Source organism: Colobus angolensis, unplaced genomic scaffold (genome assembly GCF_000951035.1).
Source record: "Colobus angolensis palliatus isolate OR3802 unplaced genomic scaffold, Cang.pa_1.0 Scaffold360, whole genome shotgun sequence".
Taxonomy (NCBI): Eukaryota; Metazoa; Chordata; class Mammalia; order Primates; family Cercopithecidae; genus Colobus; species Colobus angolensis.
In genome coordinates, this window is record NW_012116933.1 from 2,533,073 (window position 1) to 2,559,076 (window position 26,004).

The 26,004-nt window shown below is 35.5% G+C and overlaps 1 protein-coding gene across 4 annotated transcripts in view; it reads left to right on the forward strand.

Moving 5' to 3' along the window:
- SAMSN1 (SAM domain, SH3 domain and nuclear localization signals 1) overlaps positions 1-26,004 on the forward strand; it is a 103,272-nt gene that overhangs the window by 44,660 nt on the left and 32,608 nt on the right. For 3 of the 4 annotated variants that reach the window (XM_011953432.1, XM_011953433.1, XM_011953434.1), the window contains 2 exons: positions 18,508-18,579; positions 22,685-22,834. In XM_011953432.1, coding sequence (XP_011808822.1) covers positions 18,508-18,579; positions 22,685-22,834 — 222 coding nt within the window. Of the gene's footprint in view, positions 1-16,346; positions 16,471-18,507; positions 18,580-22,684; positions 22,835-26,004 lie in introns of all 4 variants that reach the window. The other variant, XM_011953435.1, reaches the window with a different exon arrangement.

Consider the following 26,004-nt stretch of genomic DNA (forward strand, 5'->3'; position numbering starts at 1 on the left):
TGTGAAGAAAGTCATTGGTAGCTTGACGGGGATGGCATTAAATCTGTAAATTACCTTGGGCAGTATGGCCATTTTCATGATAGTGATTCTTTCTATCCATGAGCATGGAATGTTCTTCCATTTGTTTGTGTCCTCTTCTTTCGCTGAGCAGTGGTTTGTAGTCCTCCTTGAAGAGGACCTTCACGTCCCTTGTCAGTTGGATTCCTAGGTATTTTATTCCCTTTGAAGCAATTGTGAATGGGAGTTCACTCATGACTTGGCTGTCTGTCTGTTATTGGTATATAGGAATGCTTGTGATTTTTGCACATTGATTTTGTATCCTGAAAATTTTCTGAAGTTGCTTATCAGCTTAAGGAGATTTCGGGCTGAGACAATGGGGTTTTCTAAATATACAATCGTGTCATCTGCAAACATGGACAATTTGACTTCCTCTTTTCCTAACTGAATACCTTTATTTCTTGCTCCTGCCTGATTGCCCTGACCAGAACTTCCGAAACCATGTTGAATAGGAGTGGTGAGTGAGCGCATCCCTGTCTTTTTGTTTCTTTGTAGCAAATCTGTTAATATGTGTGTAAAAATGTTTGTGTATACATACAACTCTAACTCATTTTAAACTTTATGTTAAGAACTCTAATATACTCATGTTATTAAAGAATTCCATTGTTATCTAAGGGTAGACCTTGGTCCAGGTTAAAGAATATGGTAGAAACTTTGAAAATAGAAAGACATGGATCTCACAAACATTGTGGCCTTTACTTGGCATGGATTAATGATCTGTGTTAACAAATTTTAGCTGGTTTTTCTTTGAGTAAAGGAGATTCAAGTGCCATTGTTATTTTTGAGGGAAACGTTAAAATAATGACAGTTCTGGAAATAGCCTTTTTTAAACCATTCTTTTTAATCTAAAGTGCATACTAAATGAGACACCATTAGTGTCACAGATGCTAATTTTCACTAGCAATGACTGAAGTGGCATTCTTTCCCATTTGCATTTGATCCTAGCAATGATGAGAGGTGATGAGTTGATTATGAGCTGTTTTCACTGCACTGCCTGCTGTGCAAATTTATGCTCCTAGACAAGGATGACACATAGTTGTGCTATTAAAGAGCTTTCTTCACTGTTTTTTTAGTATCAAGACTGCTAAGATACATTTTTAACTCTTATCTAACCAGGTACGAGAAAGAGAAGAAGTATTTATATGCACTGCTGCTTACTGGCGGCCAGGCATTTGTCCAAGATGCTCATGTCCATTATTATATTTAATCTTCTCAAAACCCCATGAGATAGACATTATTTTTATCTCCAATTTACAAAGAAGAAAAAAGCCCTGTAGATGCAAAATATTTTCCCCAAGTTAAAAGATTTGGGATTTATGGCACAACTTTCTGCTTCTAACCCTGTGTCTCTCCCCTCCTACTCTCTATTACTTCTTCATCTGGGGTACAATTTTTGTTGAATGTTTGCCTTTACAGAGTTATCTGGAATAAAATATGTGATATAAAATGCAGGTAATATGTTAGATTTACTCTTTTCCCCTTTAAAAAATGGTGGCTATAAATAAATATTTATTTTAACTTCTACTTATTACCTCCGTCTCCTCCAAAAACAAAACAAAACAAAAAACCAGATCTCTCGAAAGGTTGTTTTCATTTTTGTGTTTATGTAGCATTTAAAAAAATATTTTTTATAAACTATAATGCAAAGGTAAAACCAAATAAGACAAGTCAGGAGAAAATGGAGTCTAGAACATGTTAAAACATATCTCAAGGTTCATCAAGGCTGACTTGAATCTAAGGACTTGATACTCATTGTGGTCCTACAGAGCAACAGCCTGGCATTCCAGGAGCTTGTTAGTAATGTGCATTTTCCAGTCTGCCCCAGGCCTATGAAATTAAAACATACATTTTAACAAGATACTCAGCAGTTCTGTGAGCACTTCAAAATTTGGAAATGAGGCTCTAAGTCGATGGTTTTCGGAGCCTAGGCTGAACATTTGAACACTGAAGAGCTTTAAAAAAAAATACTGATTATTGGGTTCCATCCCCAAATATTCTTATTTACCTAACATAAAATGTGACTGGGCATCAAGAATTTTTAAAGTTTTCCAACCTGGCAGCACTTTTTTCTGCTTTACAAAAGACTTAAAAGTTAATTCACTAATCCATGCATTCATTCATTAATTTATCCTTCAGTGCCACAAATGTCTATTAAATGCTTATTATGGACAATACCCTGGAGATACCAAGGTGAAGAAAACAAAGATCTCTGCCTTAATAGGACTTATATTTACTGGGGATGACAGGCAATAAATAGGATAAATAAGTTAAATATACAGTATGCTAGATAATCATAGGTGTCAAGAAGAAAAAAAAAATTAACAGAAAAGGAAGATTTGAAATATGAAGAACTAGAGAAGCCTTGGTGAGAATGGGGCATTGGAGACAGGACTGGAAGAAAGTGAAGGAGCTGGTCTTAGGACTGGTGAAGGAAACTACTCTGGGCAGAGGGAAGAGCAAGTGCAAAGGTCTTGAAATGGGACTGTCTCTGGTGTGTTTGAGAAGCAGTGGAGCAGTGTACACGGGGCAGGGAGAGCAGCCACTGAGAGCTGGATCACAGAGGGCATTCTAGGCCATTAAAAGAATTTTAGCTAGTGTTGAATGATTTTTGAGAGGTGACAGAATCTGGCCTATGGTTTAGTTAGTTTATTTCGGCTTTGTGTTTCAAATATACTGAAGGGAGTGAGACCAGTTAAGAGACTATTGCAGAAACCAGGCAAGGGATAACTGTGGTTCAGACAAAAGAACAGCCCAGTTGACTTGGATGGTAAGAAGACTCTAAATTTGGGATATATTTGTACTTATTGTATCCATTTGGATATTTATAGGAAACTTACCACATTCAGTCTAAAGACAGCAAACAGAAAGTTTCCACTGTCCTGTCCCATTCTTGCTTCCAGTCGGTGCTTGCCTTCCAAGGAGAAATGGCCTCATTCCATTGTTTACAGCCACCAGAAATTCACCCCAAAATTGATGTCTCACTTTCCAAAGGTTTCTTCTTCTTTCTTAAACATATAATTTTCCATTGGATTTTAATTTGTAGTGCACCTTTTAAATAATTTTTAGCCTTCACCACTTCTCTCCAAACAAAACACTAGTTCATTTTAGTGCTTCCATTTTATAGAATATGAATCTGTAATCAAGTTTTATCCCAAGCAGGAAGCAAAAGGTTTGGGGCCAAATATATTAGCTATACTTGAAAAGTGTTCAAATAATATTGAGAAAGATCAGAAATGACAGAAGCGTAGCCTCCCCTTTGTTTGGAAAGTTGGACATTGTATTTTTTAAGAAGCATTATAAAGTCACTATCTTGACTACCAAGATGCTGAATTCGTTAAAAATCAATTTAGTCAGACTTATCTCTTTAGTCTTTCTTTGCCTTGCTTTGGAGATAAATGGTTTCAAAATCCCTGAAAACTGAGGTTTTTTTTTGGTTTGTGTGTTTGTTTGTTTACAATAATGGAATCAAGTCCATGCTTTGTATATCTGTTTCCAAATTTAGCCTTACCAAACTGATCCATTTCTCTTCCTTTCTAGTTTTAAAGATTTTGATGAACTTTCAGAAACAAGACATTCATATAGCTTCTTAGTAGAGAACAAAAATGTCCTCCATTAAAAATTGATTAATAATAGCAGAAGATTTTAAACTGTCTCTGTTGGTAGAAGAAGTGATTCTTGCATAGATAAAGAGAGCCATTTGTCACCACAGCTGGCTAAGTCCCCCTCCTTCCTTCACCTAGTCTGTATTAGTTTGCTAGGGCTGCCATAACAAAATACCAGACTCTGAGTGGCTTTAACAACAAGAATCTACTTGCTCACACTTCTGGAGGTTGGAAATCCAAGATCAAGGTGCTGGCAGGGTTGGTTTCACAGAGAGCTTTCAGGGAAGGATCTGTTCTGGGCTTTTCTTTTTGACATGTAGAAGGCTGCCCTTTTACTGCCTCTTCGTCTGGGCCTGTGTGCTCCTAATGTCTCTCTCTGTGTGTCCAAACATCATCTTATAAGGACACCAGTAGAAATGGATTAGGTCCTACCCTAACGGTCACATTTTTTCACTTGATTTTCTCTTTAAAGGCTCTATATCCAAATAAAGTAAAGGTCTGAGGTACAAGGTGTTAGGGCTTCAAACATATGAATTTGTGGGAGTTAATTCAGCTCATAACAAAGTCCGCAAGCTTGTACTAGCTGGAAGTTAGGATTAGGATTTTAGTTGCTTCCTTCCTTCCAATGACTCTAGATCTTTCTCCACTTCCAGTTGACCAGTCCCTTAATGCTGCCAGCTCCACATTTGACTTGACTGCCTTTACCTACACTCTGCAGTGTTTGTTATTCTTTCCTTCCTCCCATCCAAATGTAACTCTGCCACAACCCACTAGGCCTCTATTCGGAATCATTTGAAAACTAAAAAGTAAAACATCTGTTTGACCCCCTTCACCAGTGCTTTCTGGCTGCATATTAAAAACAATAGCAAAAAACATGATTACTTTTGCACCAACCTAATATTAAAATCATCTGGGGTGTTTTACAAAAATACCTGTGTCTGGCCCCTAATACCAGATCTTCTGGTTTGGTTGGTAGAGTGAGAGGCCCATGCTCCTGATGATCTGACCACTCTCATACATTTCTGTCTGTGCTTCTCTTAGCCTAAAATGCTCTGTACTTTTTTCCCCAATCTATTAGAATGTATAGGTGGACTGTCACTTCCTCAAGAAAGCCTCCAGCAGTTACCCCAGCACAGTATATTAGGGACAGTCTGGCAGAGCAGTAGACAACGTGAACTAAAGGCATAGAGACCTGAGTGTGAATTTCTTACTTTGATATTTCTTAACCAGGAGACTTTGAACATTTTCTTAAGCCTCTTGAGCCTCGTTGTGGTAATCGGGAAAAGGGGAAGTCTGAAAGTATGTCACACAGGGTTGATGTGAGAATTAAGTAAATTACCATACGTAAGCTTCCTAGCTGGTAGTACATATCCACTTAATAATCTCTCCCTCCTTTCTATTTTCATAGTGCTTGTTTCATGTTTCCTTGTTTCTTGTTTTTTGTTTTTTTAACTTATAGTTTTTCAGTATGTGCTCCCAACTACATTCACCATCAAAAACAGAGGATCAGCAGAAGTATTTTACTCATCTTTGTATCCCTGGGATTTTTGTTGAGGATTCAAGAGGGATTGAACTCAGTCTACCTGACTTTCAGATTCCATGTGCTTTTTATTGCCCTTTGGCTACCACTGAAAACATTGATAGTATAGAACATAGTAGTGATTTCTCAATATATGTATAATGAGGGTGAAATGACTAATGGATAATATTAGTCATCTACAGAAGTAGCCTACTCCAGAAGTTAGTTTGTAAATGGTAAAGATCTGGGTAACACCCACATCAAAACAAAGTAACCATTCCTAGAATCAAAATAATCAAACATTGTAGTGTAATCTGCCTTAAGGAAAAAAAAGTATTAGCAAAAAGGTGTTGTTTGCAGACAGCCTAGAAATGTGTGGGAGAGTAGACATTTGCCACTGTGTCTGCAAATAATGCAAAACAGCTGAAACAAATATCCCATTTGGCTGGACAGACTTCTCCCCTTAGGTGAGATGTGTACCTAAGGCTAGGATAACTTCATGTCTCTAGTCTTAATACCACTTAATTGACTTTACTGTGACCACTACATGAATCAAACAAACTTCCAGCAATGATCTGGTGTCCCGTGTAGTGTTTCTTCCAGGAGAAACAATTTTTTGATCAGTCAACATGAATATGCATTTTTCCCGGCAGATAAATTTCTCACAGCAAATCAATGCTTGCTTGGTTAGTATTGCCATTTTTGATATCTTATCTGTTTGGTTTATGAATTACTTGCCTTGAAGTTGTATATTTCTGCATGCTTAAAAAATAAAGTTCCCATACTTGTTGAGGTGAGGGCCTGACCCTGGCCATAGAGACATGATACCTGACCAACTTATTGGCCTCCTAGAAGGATTGAACCAAGTTGCTAACTGACTTCACTTCCAAGTACATTTTCTCTACAAAAGGAAAATGAATACAATTAAATCACTAAGTTTCTTTATCATTTTTTTTATAGTTTTAACAACTTAAACTCCTGGAGTAAGAGTCAAGTCAAATTTACTTTGTATCAAAATCTACAGAGTGATACAGCATTAGTCTCAGTATTTGGTTAAAAAGAGCAAATTGGAATTTTCTCATTTTTTTTCCTCCCCTGAATACTTTACGTAGTTACAGTTATGCTACTGGTATTTTTAATTAAATAAAAGTGGCTGGGCAGGGTGACTCACCCCTGTAATCCCAATGCTTTGGGAGGCTGAAGTGGGAGGATCACTTGACAGGAGTTCAAGACCAGCCTGGGCAACATAGTGAGACTTTGTCTATACAAAAAATAAAAAACAAAAAAAATTAGCTGAGCATAGTGGTGCACATCTGTAGTCCCAGCTAGTCAAGAGGCTGAAGCAGGAGATTGCTTGAGCCTAGGAGTTCAAGGTTATGATGAGCTATTGTCACATCACCACACTCCAGTCTCGGCAACAGAGCAAGAGACCCTGTCTCAATAAATAAATAAATAAATAAATAAATAAATAATAAAAGTAATAAAATATTACATATATACATTTTGTAATACTTATGATTATAGTTTCTTTACATTGTTAGTTATTACCTAGCAATCATCTTTTATCTTTTGTTTGATTTGTATGTTAGGACATCTAAAAATTTAAACTTGAAGATTGTGACTATCTCACTGTATTTACTTATCAGTTATGAAAAGTCATTACCAATAAAACAAATGTTTATGACTTTAAAAATACAGTTCCTTCAGAGATAAGTGTTCTATAATTATTGAACATTACATTATAGGCCAAGGAGTGATTACGAACTGAGTTTATTTTTACCACTACTCTTACATTTCAACTCTGCTATGAACCCCCTCAATAGACTGAAATATTCATCTAACCAAATCCCAGTTTGCTGAAAGGTAAATAAATGTAATTGAAAATAAAAATAGTTACAGGACACAATCATCTCTTCCAAACATCCTGACATGAACTTACTGTTTTATTTTCCCACCCATTCTTCCCCTGTTTGGGATTACATACCATATATTTGCCCCACATAAACATGTCTGTTCTTACCAAGAAAAAAAGCGTTTAAATTCCTAAGACTAGCTGCAGCGGGTGCTGCCTGGGATGGGAATGTTTATAAGCTTTATGATATTAACTGCAGCACTCAACCTCAGGTGGCATAAAGCATGCAAAAAAGAACTTTCTGTCAGTTTTATTATTTCTAAAAAGGTTCCCCTTGAAGCAGAAGAGTGACCTTGCTCTGCTGAGCTGACATATGCCACTGGATTAATGGTCGAGCTCTGCTGGAGGGAAGCTCACGGAAACATTACAACTCCAGAAGCTGGGCTGGCGATGACCATTAATCAGGGGGCCCAAAATCATGCATCAAGCACACTCATTTAAAAGTAGTAAAAATGACTCAAAAAAAAAAGAAAACTTTTTGAGAATTAGCTTATTGTTTGTCATTACTTGTGTTCAAGGAGATCGCGAAATGACTAAAATATCCCCTGGGCAGACATTTCGGAAGGCTACTGTGTACCCAGAAGCCAAGTGAATGCAGAGGACTTGTTGTTGTTGTTGTTGTCGTTTTATTTTATATATATTTTTAATTATACTTTAAGTTCTAGGGTACATGTGCACAATGTGCAGGTTTGTTACATATGTATACATGTGCCATGTTGGTGTGCTGCACCCATTAACTCGTCATTTACATTAGGTATATCTCCTCATGCTATCCCTCCCCACTGCCCCCCACCCCAGAACAGGCCCCGGTGTGTGATGTTCCCCTTCCTGTGTCCAAGTGTTCTCACTGTTCAATTCCCACCTATGAGTGAGAACATGCGGCGTTTGGCTTTCTGTCCTTACAATAGTTTGCTGAGAATGATGGTTTCCACCTTCATCCATGTCCCTACAAAGGACACGAACTCATCCTTTTTTTTATGGCTGCATGGTATTCCATGGTGTATATGTGCCACATTTTCTTAATCCAGTATGTCATTGATGGACATTTGGGTTGGTTCCGTGTGTTTGCAGAGGACTTTTAAGACTCACGGAAGTAAAAGGGAGTTTTTGTTCCAGATAATTAGATGGGAAAGTTGGTTAAAAGGATTTTGTTTTCCCAACTTAATTTTTACATCTTTATTTAATCATAATTTCAAAGTTATGGGTACTATAAATGTTTGCCTCTTGGTGATAATTTTATTTTATTTTAGAAACTGGAGTGACTGGAATTTAGTAGTGTCAAGATGAGATGAGTAAACTGTTAGGAAATATTTCAGGAAACTAAAGTTTTGTTAACATACTCAATTATCACATATGTTTAAAAGTTTTGGAGCTGTACTGCATATTTTTCCATCATGTTAGATAATAATAAAAAGTTTTCAAGATTTCCTCTCTCTCTGATTATTGAAAAGAAAAAAAAAAAAGCTTATATCTACGATCCTGAAAGAAATTGCTCAATTTAACTTAGCTAATAATAAGTTACTTTTGGGTTTTTCTAACTCCTTTGAAGATAAAATTGAGTAGACATAATTTCTCTTTTACACTTTTAATAGTTTGTCTTTTAGATTAATGACACTATACAAAATACATATGATAAATCTTATTAACAGTACAACAAATAGAAAAATCAGTCACTTATTACAAAAACCAGAATAAATTTGGTATTTAAATTTATGGTTAATGTAGTAAAGTCTATTGAGATCAATATTCAAAGTTATTCTTCTCTTAACTAATAGTTGCTTTTTTAAACCATCATCTTCAATATTACCTTTTGTCTATTTGCCATATCCTATACAGGAGTATTATTTAGGCAGAATTATTTATTTGTAGAATTACTTGTTTTTGAAGTTTAGTTATAGAATTAAAATAGTTGATAATGATGTGACTAGTTAAAATATTATTTAATATTCTATGATAAATAGAACAATATAATATGCATGCACAGAACAGACAGTTAATTTCCAAACTTATGGAAGAATAATATATATTTTTTGTAAATTGAAAATTTGAGTCATCCATCCTTTGAATTGCCCTCCCTGTATCAAGGTACATAGATAACAAAATTAGTAATGCAAAATTTGCTCAGGGAAATGATTTGAGTAGAGGTGACAAATGCAATTCCTCACTTCTTCCCCCAAACACCCACTATCTTCTGTAACCACTGTGGACACAGTTAATCATGACTTTTTAACTCTGAAAGTGGCTTTAGTACCCTTCTCAACACAGCTCTTCGTGAAACTTTGACAAACTATCCATGCTGGTATATGAATTGAAAACTTTTTGCCAATTTTAGTTTCGAGAGATAATTCATCCAGACAATGAAAAATCCCAGTGAAATATTCCTATAACAAATGCAAAACATATTTATAGTGACCTAAATGATTATGTTTACTAGAGACAGTATTTATTTCTCTCCTATGAAAGTTTGGGAGAGAATTATATTAGATACTAGACACACTTTTTATCATCCAGTGATCCATCTTATACATAATATATGTTCCACTACCTTTGTTACATATCATAACTTTAGCAATCACAATCTTTAGATTTGGTGATTATTTCTAAAGAGACTCTTGTTTATTACACAAACTAAACAATTATACAATTATTAAACAATTATACAAATCTACTAATTTTTGAAAATGGTTAAGTGAATTCAAATTCTATTGATTTCAGCTAATGTTACTCCCAAAATCTGTGATTATTTTAGTGTACCATTCTGTAGACAAACTATAAATTAAGTAGGTATAGGCACAGGCACACAACATGACTTTCGAGTACTAAGTAGTTAATACAAATAAGTATTTGTAAATGAATGAATGCAAATTTCCAAGTTGACATCTACGATACATTTTAACTTCTTTTGTTTTGTATATGAATATAATCTGCTTATAGGAATTGATTCTATATTTGTGTATCTTTCATTTGAACATGATTCTATTTAGCTCTTATGCTTTGGGATGATTTGGTCCATGGCACTAATAGAGTACACATTTCTCTCAGGGCCGATTCTTATTTATTCATACGGACAGCCCTTACACTGAGTACTAAGTTGAACCACAGAAGCCACTTAGTGTGTTTATGTTAAATTACATGATGCAAACCCTTACGGTCTTTAAACATCAACGAATTATTGTCATTAGTTGCAACATGATTAAGTTCTAATTTGTTTTTGCGTAACTATGAGATGTATGATTTTTGACATTTAACTTGATGAGTAATGTGGGATCTGTCATTTGCCATGGTTTTGCCCAAGTCTCACAACTGTAGGATTTTTGTCCATTGGAGATACAGCATGTAATAACAGGGACAATCAATATGCACTAGAAAGTTCACTAAAATGGCATCAGAAAAGGGTTTCATAAGGGAGGTGAGACTTAATCCTGTCCTCGAAGAATGGGCTGGGTTTCAGTAGGTGGAATAAAAGAAGACCAATATTCCTTGAACAAAAAAACAGTAGGAGCAAAAGCTCAGAGATATAAATGAGTTCGTCCACAGTGGCCAGCAAGAAGTGTTAGAAATTCTGCTAAATCAGATGGACTAACATTGTCTGCCACCACACAGACTCACAAACGCACTTCATACTCAGTATGAGCCTCATTTTGTTGACTGAGGAAAAACTGTTTAAACACTCTGAGCCTCAGTTCTCATCATCTGTGAATTGGAGAAATTAATGCCTAACACGGAGGGGGTGGTGTTTATCTCATGAAATAATTATGGATAAATAGCATGGCATGGAGTTTGGCAGATGGAAGGCTTTTGGTAGCAGTCATGGCAATGTGGAGCAAGCTTTACATTTCGGAAAGAAGAATGAGATGGTGAGACATGGCACTTTAGATGATTAAAGGGGCAAGAATTTGAGGACAAATAATCTGAAAGTTGTTGCATTGGTTCAGGAATTAGCGCATACTTGAATTAAAGTAATGAAAAAAATACCTTCAATAAAGTTTGGAGAAAGAATTGAACACATGTATAGGCTGGGAGAGTGTGCATTTGTGGGTCATTACATTTTACATTATGTGTCCAAACTCTCCAAAGACAGCAATGAGCAAATACCATTTTCCAATGGGGCTGGTAAGGGTTCAGAGGTTGGGCCAAAACAGATCCTCAGGGGAGCAGGACATAGGCATAGAGCTTTTTGCTAGTACATCTGCCTTGCAGCCCAGAGGCAGGCAGAGGGTGCCTTATGGGCTGGGGCAGACATATAATTGGGTTCCCTGGGGAAATTCTTGAAAATTTTAAGGAAGTGTTGGCATAATGAAAGAATTTATTATTGAAATGGTATTTCAAGAAGTACCATTTATTTATTTTAGTATTTATTTTAGTGGTACTTATTTATGGGTTTAGTAGTTAGAGAAGAAGAGAGAGAAGGAATAGAAAGTGCACAATAACATAATTTTGTAGGAGGGAGTAGGCCAAGCAGAAGTTTCACAATAGGGAAAACAAATTGAGCAGTTCACGGTAGTGTAATCATGGGCACATTTTCTAAAGCTTTTCATTTCCTTTTTAATAGATTTTTAAAGAATTGATGATACCAATTCTTTGGCCATATTATGCTTTTTACCTGAAAAAGCAATATTTAAAACATACAACAATATTATTTCATTTTAATATTTAAAACATATCAAAATATTATTTAAGAACTCCTTTCAAGTAAAATAGAATATCATAATTTCTACCCAATTCCCAGAAGTGTAGCATGATTTATAGTCTATGGGGACAAGGTAAATAATAAGTATGAGATATGGTTGTACCTTTGAGTCTTTTTTACTCATCAAACTTGTTTTGTTGCATAAAATAGGCTGGTATGAATAACCACTTTTAGAGGTTATGGATCACTCTGCATTGATTTTTCTTTTTTAGTTCTAGTTTCTTTCCCTCAGGTAATCTTTGAGATGGTTTCAATTTGCAGAAAACATTTTTAGTGTCACATCAACTTCTGAAAGCAACTCTTTAGCATGGAAATTTTGACAAAACATTGTAAAACCGTGGTGGAGTCAGAATCTGCACTTCTTGAAGATGTTTTGCAGTTGACAGAAAAGTTACTGAACCAGAGAGATACAGTAGACTGACTAGTTTTTGTTCTTAGAATCCAGATGTACATTGAAAATATTTAAAGCATTGATACATGTTTGAGCTTTGGGTTGACTTTATCCCAGGATAACATGTGAGTGTTGAAGACAAGGCTTTACAGCTGTAGTTGTCTTTTAGCCTTCAGTTTCCTGATACCCCACAGAAGTGTATTCCACTGGCACCACATGACACTGAAGCAATTCTAACGGATTATTTTAAGTCAGTTAAATTTGTTTCACCTCTTCAAAAGATCTGAGTACCTGAGTTAGTTAGAACAATTAAATCTTCGAGTGCCTTTGGATAAAGGCTGACAAGCTTATTGAGATTCAGCTTTTATTATAGTAGAATATTCATACAAGGGTGTGCTGAAACAGAATTCTGATCTTTGAGTATATTACTAACCAACGCTCTTTGTGCAGTATTTAGAAGAGGTGAGAACTTGTTGGGAGAGTGTGTGTAATTTTTAACTTGCCAATATATTAGAAAGTACTGCAGATGTGTGACTTACATATGCAAATTTTTTCTTTGAAATAGACTGTGAAACTTTTCCAGCAACACCTTACCCAAATATTAAGTCATGCTGGAGATGAGATTTCATTTGAAGACCCCCAAAGTTAGTGGCTGGCTAAGAAAGAAAATGAGGGTCAAGTTCTTCTGGTTTTGATCAGAAGTTTGATTCAGATTTCTACATAGAGACCCTTTAATTTTCATTAATGTTCATAAATGCAGGTTGGTCAGTATTCTAGGAAACCTAGTTAGTTTCATTCTTCCTATCAAACTAACTGCCATAATTTTTATTCTGCTCAGAAAGCAAGTCTCTTTGAGAGAAGACAGGATCTAGATTCTGTAATGGAACGGCATAGGGGAGAGTATATCAGAGTGGAGAATTTTTAAAAAGGATTTTTTGCAAGTTCTGGTTTCAACAGTTTCCTTATTGAGAAGAGCTACATGATAACTAAGAATGCTGCCAGCTTTATATCATGAAACAATATTCTGTAATAATTAGGATTGTTTTGCAAAACTGGAGAGGTGACTAATAAAAAAAAGAATCTTCTTAAGTTCTTTTATATTACTCATTAGATTGCATGGAAACACACATACACAAATGTGTTCAGACACCCCAGCTGACCCTGGTTCTGCACTATTTTTGGGTAAGCCAAGTGGACCATGTGGAAGAAGGTTAACTGCACCATGTGATTGCAGGTAATCTTGAAAACAGCAATCCTAGGGCCCATATTTATATCAGAAAGTTAGTCGTACTAAAATGAATTTAAGAAACACAACTTTATTTTCTTCCCTTTCTGTACTTCCAAACAACCATGACCTAAACCATATTATGATTTTTTTTAAAAAACAAATTGATTCCTTATTAAAGGTATGAAACCAGCTGGACGTGGTGGCTCACACTTGAAATCCAAGCACTTTGGGAGGCCAAGGTGGGTGAATTGACTGAGGTCAGGAGTTCAACACCAGCCTGGCTAACACAGTGAAACCCTGTCTCTACTAAAAATACAAAAAAATTAGCTGGGTGTGGTGGCACACACCTGTATTCCCAGCTACTCGGGAGGCTGAGGCAGGATAATCACTTCAACCCAGGAGGCGAAGGTTGCAGTGAGCCGAGATGGAGCCACTGCACTCCAGCCTGCGACAGAGGGAGACTTGGTCTCAAAATAAGTAAATAAATAAATAAAGTTCTGAGACCACTAACTTTTATATCATTTTAGCTATTATACAGGAATATTTCTTTTGATAACCAAACAATTTATTATGGAAAATTTTAAATATATGTAAAAGTAGAGATTAGTAAATACCACCCCCATATATCCACCGCCCAGCTAATTATTCAAGAATGACCAATGGTGTTTCTCCCTCATGCCCACACATTTGCTACTCCTCACTAGGTTATTTCAAATTGTAAATAAGAGAGTAACATTACTTCCTTAACATCAAATAGCTAGTCATTTAAAAATTTCCCCAGTTGTCTTTTGATTTTTTTGGTATAGTGGTTTATTTGATCTATATTTAAACAAGATTCATGGATTATATTTGGATGATATGTTTCTGAAGTCTCTTAGTTTATACTTTAACTCTTTTAAAAAATTTCTTTACATTGATTTGCTGAAGAAACTCGGTTGTTTTGTCCTGTATTTTCTTGTCTGTATATTTTCCGACTGACTATATCTTCTTGGTATCATTTAACATGCTCCTCTGTCTCTTTTTTTCCTTAAATCTGGTAGCTAGATACAGAACTTGGTGCGATTGCTTTCTTGCTTCCTTTCTTTCTTATAAACAATATTTCATTAGTTGTATTTAATGCTTCCATCACAAAGCACATACTCTGGTTATCTCCTTTTGTGTGATTTTAGTGACCATTGATGATCATTGGCTGGATCCAACATTGCATTAGGGGTTTGCAAAATGGTAATTTTATTATTTCATCACTTTTAATTGATTAGCTGAAGTATGAACGTATATAGAACAATTTCCCCTCATCAACTATTTAGTGGATGAACTATCTGGTTGATGAAATAGGTTTCATACGGGAAAGGCAGATTAAATGCCTAAGTTGTCCCTTTATTAGTTTTCAGAATATAATTACAACATTTCCCAATGTAACTGATGAATTTTTCTTTTTAGTATCCTTATGAACTCATGAATTTTGACGTTAGATGTATTTAAACATATTGCACTCTTCTCCATTTTACTTTTTCAGCTTACACTGTATCCTACAGGTTGTTCTGTTGCATATAAAAACATGTATTTAATTTTTTACAGCTTCATACCTTTGCATTGTGTGGATGTACCATATATTATTCAATCAATATCTTCCTGATGAACATTAGGCTTTACAGTTTTTTAATAATATGAAACTGCTACAGTGAATGTGGAAATGTAAACAATTCATATCCAAATGTATTGCTGGTAAAGACATCTAGAAATGGAATTCTTGGGACAGAGGGCAAATGTAAATGTAATTTTGCTTGATATTGCCAAATTTCCCTATATAGGTATTGTGCCGTTTTACAAATGCACTTCTAATTGCATAAGGAAAGACTGGAAACGTTTATGTAGAGTATAATGAGTAAATATGATACAAAGTCAGCAGACATAAAGAATTATCTAAAATATATATAGCATTTTTATTTAAGCTCCTCTTCTTTTTGACAGCTATTTGTTTATATAATAACTGTGTCTTGATAAGAACTTGATAACATTTACTAAGTCTAATACATTACGATTATATAATGCAACATTACCAATATTCAAACACATTCTCATTTATTAAGTACTATTATTTAGGAAGCAAGCTTTGTTTCCATATAATTCACCCTGTTATCATAAAACTTGACCAGAACAGAAGTTATATATGTGTTCATTGTCCAGACTTCATAGTAGACGTTAGTCCTTTTTTGTCATAAACCATAATCTATACATTATAATACCATCTGAGAAAGTTAGTTACTAACTTTTAAACTAGAGAATAGTGAACAAATGTAAATGTTCTTTTAAATATTTAGATTTTTTTCTTAAGGGTGTCTTAACGTGGATTGATGCACTCCCATGGCATAAAGCCATTGAGTAATTAGCAATGAGATGACTGACAAAACCCAGGGTAATAGTCCTGTGTTCTTCTTAAACCACGACTCCTAAATCTGCTTTTCTTTATTGATATAACGAGAGGAGAATTAATTTTAAAAGGTGGTGGCTATTGATTACTTAATGGAAGAAGATAGTGTAGCAAAATGCTGAAGCAAGTCTATTCTGTGCCCTCCTGTGCAACAGGACCCATTATCCAGTTGTGGAAATCATACCCTAACTCTCATTAATATTTAACAGGCTATATGTAGGCTACAAAATTGCCTTGGGAATGGGCTCCAATCGGCCATAGAATGGTTTTAAGTATCAAAAAGAGTAATAGATTTCCATGTGTTCAGATTGTTTATAAGCTGGACAACAATACGCTCAATTCCTTTCTGTGATTGCTGAGCAATGGCGGCCAGATGGAAACACCTACTAGGCAAGTTGGAGTGATTAACATTCTGAGAAGCCACTCTAGGCTAGTAAGTACTACATAAGAAGACTTTGTATTTTCCAGTGTGGTTCTCAGTTTCAGCCTTCTCAGTTTCAGCTCCTCTCACCACAGGCTGAAGGGCCTGCTCAGCAGGGGTGGCCAGTCAGCAAAAGGCATTAATTGTGTCTAACACAGCTATCATCCTTGGGGCAATATTCTGTATCACACCGTCTATCAAGCTAACCCCTTGTCACACGTCAGGATCTTTTTATTTCAGTTCATTTAAAAGAGAAACAAAAATTTTTAAAGATAGCTGGTAGGGAGGCATGAGAGCTTCCAGGGACTAGGAGCCCTTGAAGCTGCCTTTTACTGAAACGGGCTGTGATTTCTGAAAGGACAATATAGCAGGTCCTCCAGTAACATCGTTTTCTCCAACATCATTTTGTTATAGTAACATTGATGGAGTAAAAACGTCAGTTCCTGACCAGGGTCACTGTCACTGCGGGGTTTGCACAATCTTCTCATTTCTATATGGGTTTCCTCCCACATCCCAAAGAAGTGAATGTCAGGTCAATTGGCGTGTCCAAGTTGTTCCACAATGAGTGAGTGTGGATGTGGGCTTCAGCGTGCCCTGCGATGGAACAGCACTCTGTCCAGGGCTTGTTCCTGCCTTGTGTCCCGAGTTGTGGGGATAGGCTCTGGCCACTCACAGCAACCCTGAGCTGGAATAACTGGGTAAATAATTATGTTAATTTTTTAAATTAATTTTTCTTAAATGTATGTATGGATCGCATTTGTTTCAGTGTTTACCATTAGAAGTGTTTGGGTCTTTATTTAGGAATTTGATAATGTTTTCCCGACGAGAAATGGATCATAGGAACTTGTTATTTGAACTTGTTATTTCAAGCAGCCTATGGTAAAGAGGATTTTATTACACCTGGTTTTGCTTAAGGTAGCAATTTCCGAGATCCCATCAACAGCATTAAGTGAGCCCTTGTTGTAGAAGGCTTTATAGATTACTGACTCCCATTATTAATTTTCTAAATTACCAGATTGTATGTCAGTACCACCAGTTTATTTTTAAAATATGATCAGCTTGAAATAAGATAAAGTCCTTTAGAAAGGAAATATTCTCGGGGTTTATGAGTACACAAAGAACATAGCATCAGATATCCACCATCCCAAACAATGCACAGAATTAGATAGTGAGAAAATATCAATTTTTTGACTCAATGACTCTAAAGAATTTTCAAATGTGTTTAAGGGACTCATTTATTTTGTCAACTATCAGAAATTATTTATAATTACCTGCCTAGAATGAGTTGCATCATAAAAATTCAGCTTTGTAAGCAAAAGGTATTCAAGGCAACATCTTCTATTAACATACTGAGCTTTTTCTCAAAACAGGGAATGAAACGGACCCAGAGGTCTTATTGTAATTCTATGTTAAATGTGGCAAAATTCCGTTTTACTCCCAGCCTTGGACTGTGCATACCTAAATGCTGTGTTCAATTTATTAATAAGTCTATGTGTGTGCCTTCTTTTTCTGATATCCAGCAGAGAATTTCAAATGATCGAGAGTTGGTAATAGAAAATGCACTTATGTTCTTTTTTTTTTAATAAACTTGATCTTTTATTTTCATTTTTATTTTAAGTTGCGGGGTACATGTGCAGGATGTACAGGTTTGTTACATAAGTAAACATGTGCTATGGTGGTTTGCTGCACCTGTCAACCCATCACCTAGGTATTAAGCCCATCATGCATTAGCTATTTTTCCTGATGCACTCCCTCTCCCCGCCCTCCACCCCACTGGCCCCAGTGTGTGAACAAACTTGATCTTTGTGAGGCATAATGATGGATCTACTCAGATACTTGCTTTTCGTTTGTGTGTTATGTTGTTGTTGTTATTTGTTTATTGCTTAGTTCGTTAGTACTACATGCTGTTAAGTTTGTGGTTAGCTCATTTCAAGAAGCTTTAGAATTCATGGATTCTTCAGCTGCTGCTTCAAAGAACAAAATTAAAATCAAAAATTTAAAATAATTTAACCAAGATTTTCTCTGAGGTGCTTACTTAACACTATAACATAAAACATAGGAAGACGTTTTATCAACTGTAAATATAAAAATGTTAATAGGTATATCTTCACAGCTTTTGGATATTCCAGAGAGAAGAGCTTCTTAAAGCCTGTATTTGCAAGAGACGGTGCTTATTAAACTATAATCTAATATATTTATCAGTTTGGCAGTGAAAATAACAAGTTCTAAGTTTCCTTTTTCTTTTCTATTTTATAGCGAAGCAGCAGTTTTGGGAATTTCGATCGTTTTCGGAATCATTCTTTATCAAAACCAGATGATTCAACTGAGGTTGGTAGTTTATTCCATTTTTATGAATGTTACGCAAACACATTATGAAATATTATGAAGACAATGTCACTTTTGCAAAGTAAAATAAGAAAAATAAATACATTTTAAAATTATAGCCTTGCATGTATTTTTGTGACAAGTGAACAAACCATTATTTAGTACTGTTGTAGAAAACAATGGGTTCTTGTCACACGACCAGGAAAATTTAGGCACACAGACACATTGTAGGGTGAGTAAGGCAGGGTTTATTGCGTGAAAAGTAAAAAAAAAAAAAAAAAAAAAGAGGAACTCCCAGCAAAGCAAGAGTCCTGCTAGCAGGCCCCTACCTTACAGATTGAATCCCAGGTCACCACATAGCAACAAAAGAGGCCAGGCTCCTCCCCGGCAGCAAACCACGTGAACTTCCCATAGCTCCACCAGTTTTCCGCCAGTGCACAGGTGGGCATTATTAAGAGAGAATCAGTGGGGAAAGGGTGAGCTTCATCCAGGATCAGCAATCTGGTGTTTCAGCCCTCACGCTGTTTCAGGCTTGAAGGCGAGGTTTCGCAAAGGACTCTTGTCTGTTTCCTGTCTCTATCAGTACCCAGTACCATGCTGGGCATTAAAAGTAAAATCCTATTTTAAGAAGCCTAACAGATGTTTGGAAAAGCAAAACATGAACCCAAAAAGATAGAATTCAAAGTGACACTGACAATTCCAAATTTCCTGAATATTTCTACTATAAAACAATGTGTGTATACATATACATACACACACACACACACACACACATTGTGTTTATACACATTATTTGATAGATATATGTATAAGTTTATGTCAGTTGTAATTGCTTTAAATTAGAACAAGATTAAGTGGCCCGACTGTATGTTTGTTAAGGAGAGCATACAGCTGCTCAACTGGACTCTCACACTTCAGTGTACACTGAAACATCCCATTGGTGAGCGCTCCTTACACATTTGTAAACTACGGACATTTTAATTGTAGCTTAAGAAAACCTTCCCATAGAATTAAGTTTACATAATAATAATTTCAATAATATGTACATTTAATTGAGCACTCACAATGAAATAAGCACAATGCTAACTTTATAACAATTTACCTGTCTATAACATAGGAACTATTAGTATATCTATTTTGCCATTGCAGAAATATGCTTGCTTCATCAAATAAAATTACATCTAAATTACAGAGTGAATAAATGACAAAGGCAGAACTCAACCTCTTCTCTGACTCCAAAGTTTGCCATATTGTTTCATAAACTAGGGGCCACATTTGCTAAGTGATTAATGACAGGTACAACAACAACTAATAAAATAGTAGAGAGAAGGGGTATCTACTAAGAAAACTGAAAATACTGTTTACCATTGAACCTGATTCAGCAACCTCACAGGTAATATATTCTTTTTAGATCAATAGGTTTTTAGATCTTATGCTTATTTTCAAATATATTTATCTGCAATATTTTAAAATATTTTAGTTTTAATAATGATCCTTTTTATTAATTTATTATGTATATATTCACATTTATGAGTAAACTTTTACATAATTATATAGTCAATCAACATTTACATAATTGTAAGTAATAAATGTAATATATACATATAAATCTCTCTAGCCACATACATGTGTTTGTGTATGTGTATATATATATATGGAAAGAGAGAGAAACTGTATATAATTTTATTTTCAGTTGGCATCTTGTATAAATTTTTAATTCTCCACAATCATACATATATTCTACTGCTGTTTAGTTTATAATTCTGGTATTAACCTATACAAGATAGTTCATGTTCATTCAGGTTCATTGGTTGACAATGGTGGCCTAGTAATTTGTGAAAGAATTTAGTGAACCTAATAAAATAGTGTGCATATTTTTCAAAAATCCAGCATTCATTCAAAAAATACCTACTCTATGACAGGTTTTCCCTTAGACACTCAGGAAGTACTGTTGCAATAACACAATAAAATCCTTACTTCACGCCTGGAGCTTATAGGGGAAGACAAATCTTAAAAAGACAACAACAAAACCATAAGTAATATTTAAACAAATTTAATTCAGTCTATGCAGAAAGGCATAGAAAAATGTGAACATTCAAAAGACATAAATGTAGTTTCTTTGTAGCTTCTGTAAATAATGCTAGAAAACCCTGAGAAATATTCATAGTACATCTTTCTGAAGCTTAGAAATTGTAGGGTAACACAAGTAGTAATTAAATAATACATTTCTTATTTATGTTAGAAAAATAAATTTACAATGAAGACAGAGAAAGTTTAAGTAGAGAGAAGAAAAAGGCTAACTCTGAAGTTTTAAAGTGCTTCCAAATTATATTTTATTCAGGGTTTTTGAATTAAGCAAAGAATCTTTGCCTTTATAACCTTGACTGTAGAAATTAATAAAGTGCAATGAGGGTTTAAATTGGCTGTCCATTCATATTTATCATAGGCAATTTGGGGTAAGATACAAAGCAAAATATAATATTGATTAATAATGATGTTAACTATGTGGTTAAACTTTTGTATTAAAATATTCAAGTTCACTAAAGGGAAGTTTCCCATCATTTTTTATATTCAGTGAATGACTACCTGTCCACCTAACGGGAATGGTGGACAGTGTTAAACTAGATGTCCTTCAAGTTTCCTTTCTTGCAAATATAAGGTATTTTAGGACTTGTAACCCAAACATATCCTCCAAGAAAAAAAAAATCTGCAATGTTCTACATGAGAAGTTTCATTTACTGAAATAGTATCAAGTGATAGCTATGTGCCTGGAAGTACTCTAGACACTCAAAGAAAACAGATCAAGTCTCAAGTCTCATGGAACATGCATCATAGTGGGAGATGCAGACAATAATCAAATGAACAAACATATTACCGGGTAATGTTAACTGCTTAGAGGAATCATTAATCAGGGCCAATAAACAGGACGTATGGAAGTGTCGAGGGTGATCAATCAGAAAATTGCTCTCCTATTATATGCCATGTGAGTAGACACCTGGATGACTGAAAGAAGAAATTCTTGGATATTTAGGGGAAGCCAATGGCGAAAGCAAATACAAAGTTGGTGAGAACCTGATAGAGAAACTGCAAGGGGGCTAGCATGGCAATACTTTATTACAGTTGTTTTCAAACTTTAGTGAGTATCAGAATCACTCGAAGAGCTTGCTAAAGCACAAACTGCTCCCAAGTGATGTTGATGTTGCTGGTCCAGGGATCATATTTTGAGAACCACTGCTCTGGTGAGCAAGGGAGACTTCAGAAGTAACGAGGGGCAAGGTGGGTGGTGAGGATACTTTATTACATATAGATTCTATATAATGTAATATATATCACATAATATATTAATGATATTGGCAGAACATTATTTTATGTTATGATAAATAGTCTTGTGGCTGTGAACAGTGTGTTTTATTCTGAGTCATTGGTTTAACAGCATTCCTAAGCAAAGACCAAAGCAGTCTAACCAAATAAGATGTTTGATTAATCTAGCATGTGAATTACATGAAGATTTCTGTACTAATGGCTGGAACTAGTTCATATCTACTATTGCTTGAGAATATGGGAAATGTGCACGCTAAGATGAAAACAAAATCTCACATTTCTCAGTGGATTTAATTAACACGAAAACTTCTTTAACCACAATCATCTCAATTTCTATGAGAAGCAAGAGGGTATTTTAAGGCTTACTCAACACGGATAGATGCTACAGTCTATCTAAAGCTTCCAATAAAATATTTTTCACCTAGGTAGACATAAGAACTCCTTATACCTAGTATTTAATCTTATTTGTTCATCTCGAGAAGAGGGAATAAAATGATTGGTCAATACAGCTATTTTAAAAATAGCCGAAATTCTTGAAAAGAGTTGCAGATGTAAGGCTCAAGTCCTTTAACATCACAAGTTTTACTTTCTGAGTTTGTAACTCAAGCAACCAGGCCTGGACAACTTTAAAAATATGGGTTATGTCCAGATTTTTAGAAATTTTGGAGGCTGCTGCACAGAATGTATGCGAAGTCCACAAACTCAGAATGTTCTCTGTAACAATGATTTCAGATCAATGTTTTTTATTGCTTTATTATTTTGTCTTTTGTAAACAATTCTAAACTAGGTACATGAAGGAGATCCCACAAATGAAAGTGGAGAACCAAGTAAAACTTCAAATAATGGAGGAGGTTTGGGTAAAAAAATGAGAGCTATTTCATGGACAATGAAGAAAAAAGTTGGTAAAAAGTACATCAAAGCCCTTTCTGAGGAAAAGGTAAATATTCTCTGATAATCATTTGTATTTTTCTACTAAAACTTTCTCAAACTATTCAGCTAGACTATAGAAGTGCTTGGTACTTTATGATGTACTTAAGCATTTGTTTTCTTCCTCAGTCATTATGCCCAGAAGTTGGGTGGAAGGAAGTATTCCTTTCATTTTAAAAGAAGAAACTGACACTCAGAAAGATCATACATTGGCCAGGTGCGGTGGCTCACGCCTGTAATCCCAGCACTTTGGGAGGCCGAGGCGGGAAGATCACCTGAGGTCAGGAGTTCAAAACAAGCCTGGCCAACATGGTGAAACCCCGTTGCTACTGAAAATACAAAAATTAGCTGGGCATGGTTGTGCACGCCTGTAGTCGTAGCTACTTGGGAGGCTGAGGAAGGAGAATCACTTGAACCCAGAGGCAGAGGTTGCAGTGAGCCAAGATTGCACCACTGCACCCCAGCCTGGCAACAGAGCAAGACTGTGTCTCAAAAAAAAAAAAAAAAATCATGCATCTAGAACGTGATGTGAAGAGCAATGTGAAGAACAACATGTCATCATTTTTGTAGCAAGTGCCAGTACTTACTTCATTCCTTTTTATTGCCAAATAATATTTCTCCTTTTATAGATGGACCACATTTAATTTATCCATTTATCACTTAGTGATCACTTGGGTTGCTTTCACTTTTTGGCCATTATGAATAACACTGCTACAGATACTTCTGTTCAATTTTCTGTGCAGAAATATTTTTTCATTTCTCTTGGATATATGGTAACTCCATGTCTAATAGAGAAACTGGCAAATTGTTTTTTAAGCAGCTGCATCATTTTACACTCCCACCAGCAATGTATGAGGGTTTCAATTTCTCTGCATCGTTGCCAACACTTGTTATTGTCTGTCTTTTTAGTACTAGGCATCCTAGTGGATGTGAGGTGGAATCTCATTGTGATTTTGATTCACATTTGGTTGTACTTTACATTTCCCTGATGACTAACAATGTCGAGAATCTTTTCATGTGCTTTTTAGCCATTTATCTATCTTTGTGGAGAAGTGTTTTTTGAATCCATTGTTCATTTTTAATTGGGTTATTTATCTTTTTATTGTTGAGTTTTAAATGTTTTTTATATATTCTGGATGCAAGATTTTATCAGATATATGACTTGCAATATAACATATTTTCTCCAATTCTGTGGACTGTCTTTTTATTTTCTCGATGGTATTGTTTGTAGCACAAATGTTTCTAATTTTATTGTAGTCCAATTATCTTTTTTGGTCACTTGTGCTTTTGGTTAACATATGTAAGAAACCATTGTCTAACTTAATGTAATGAAGATTTATTCCTATGTTTTCTTCTAAGAGGTCAATAATCTCTTAAATTTTGGTGTATGATTTATTTCAAGATAATTTTACTGTGCAGTATATAGGAAGAGTCCACCCTCGTTCTTTTGCATGTAGATATACAGTTGTCCTAACAGTATTTGTTGAAAAGACTATTCTTTCCCTATTTGATTGTCTTGGCACTCTTGTCAAAATCAGTTGACCACAAATATATTGTCATAAATATATGGATCATAAATAAGCGGGTTTACTTATGGGCTCTCAATTCTACGTTATTGATTTTTATGTCTTATGTACATTCTCTTTTTCAAGCCACTTCAATAGGGCTTGTCCCCAGTACTCCATTAAAATAGCTGTCACCATCAGTTGTGACCTCTGTGTTGCCAAGTCCAATGGTCACTTTTCTTTCTCCTTACTACTTTTCAACTGTATTTGACTCAAGTGCTGATTTCCTTACATATAAAACATCCACTTCTCTTGTTTTTGACTGGGCATACTTCTGACATTTCTTCTTCCTCATAGCTTGCTTTCTTGACTCTGCTTTCTTTCTCATCCCTCGAAATATTTGATCTTCCTGAGGCTTGTTCCTGGATGCGCCACTGAATCTACACTCCCACCTTAAGTCAGCTCATCTGCTCTCACGACTTCGTTTTTCACGACTGTATCTCTAGCTATGACGTCTTCGCTTATCTGCCATATTAATACAATCGTTTCTTTGATATCCTCGTTTAGCTGTCCAGTAGACATCCAAAACCTAATATATCCAAAGCTAATATATTGATTCTCTACACTTTTGCAAAAAAAATGGTTTTCTCATCCAGTATTCAGACAGCAGTGGCAGCAGACAACACTGATCCTCAAAATAAACAATAGCAAAAATATAAAAAAGAGGAAGAAAGAAAAGAAAATCTAAGAATCACCCTAAATTCCTTCTTTTTCTCACTTTTCACACTAATTCATCAGTAAATTCTCTGAATTGTATTACCAAGTATATATAAACTCCCTAATTTCTCCATGTAAACTATTCCTGCTTTAGACTAAGTCACCAACCTTTCTTTCCTGGATTATTACAATAATCCCCTAACTGCTTTCCATTCTTTTTATTCTTTCCCCCATAAAATTTACTCTCCATATGAAAGCCGGAAATATCTCTGACAAGTGGAAATCAGGTCGTGGTTAAAATTTCAGTGTCTTCATAGTGCACCCCTTTACTTGCTGTGTTCATTCTAGTCCTCTGAGAAGCAGATCTCAAGAAAGAAGTAGAAACACCACAGACAGATTTATGGGAAGAAATGCTAGGAAGGCTTAAGAGAAAGCCTTTAGACTGCAATGCAAACCTGACATCTATAAAAGGATAAGGAAAAGGAAGAAGAATCAGGTAGAGAGAGTCTCATACTTCAACAGAATTCTGAGAAAGCTTTGGGCAGATTGATGAGGGATTCTTATACTAAAGTTTTCCGTTACAGGAACCCTACATTCCACTAGAATGGGCTCAAACAATACCGCTGCTTTTTCAGTTACTAACAGGGAGCATGGCTTTAGTGCCAACGGAGTGATGGATACAGAGGGGTATCATAGGGCTGTCAGTAAAGAAGGGTCCCGCAGCAAGAGATCTAAGTGGCACATTTCCATGGCCACCACACATGGTCTATGAAGCTTTTCTTGATGTGGCTCCAGTCTGCTTCCCTAAACTCACACTCTAGTATTCTCCTTTGTCTCACTACATTAGCCTTGCTGTTTTCCCCTGTGCAACCCAAGATAATTCTGAGTTCAATTATTTTGCTCTTGCTTGGAAAACTGTCTCCAAAGCTTCACATAAGTTACATTTTCTTATCATTTA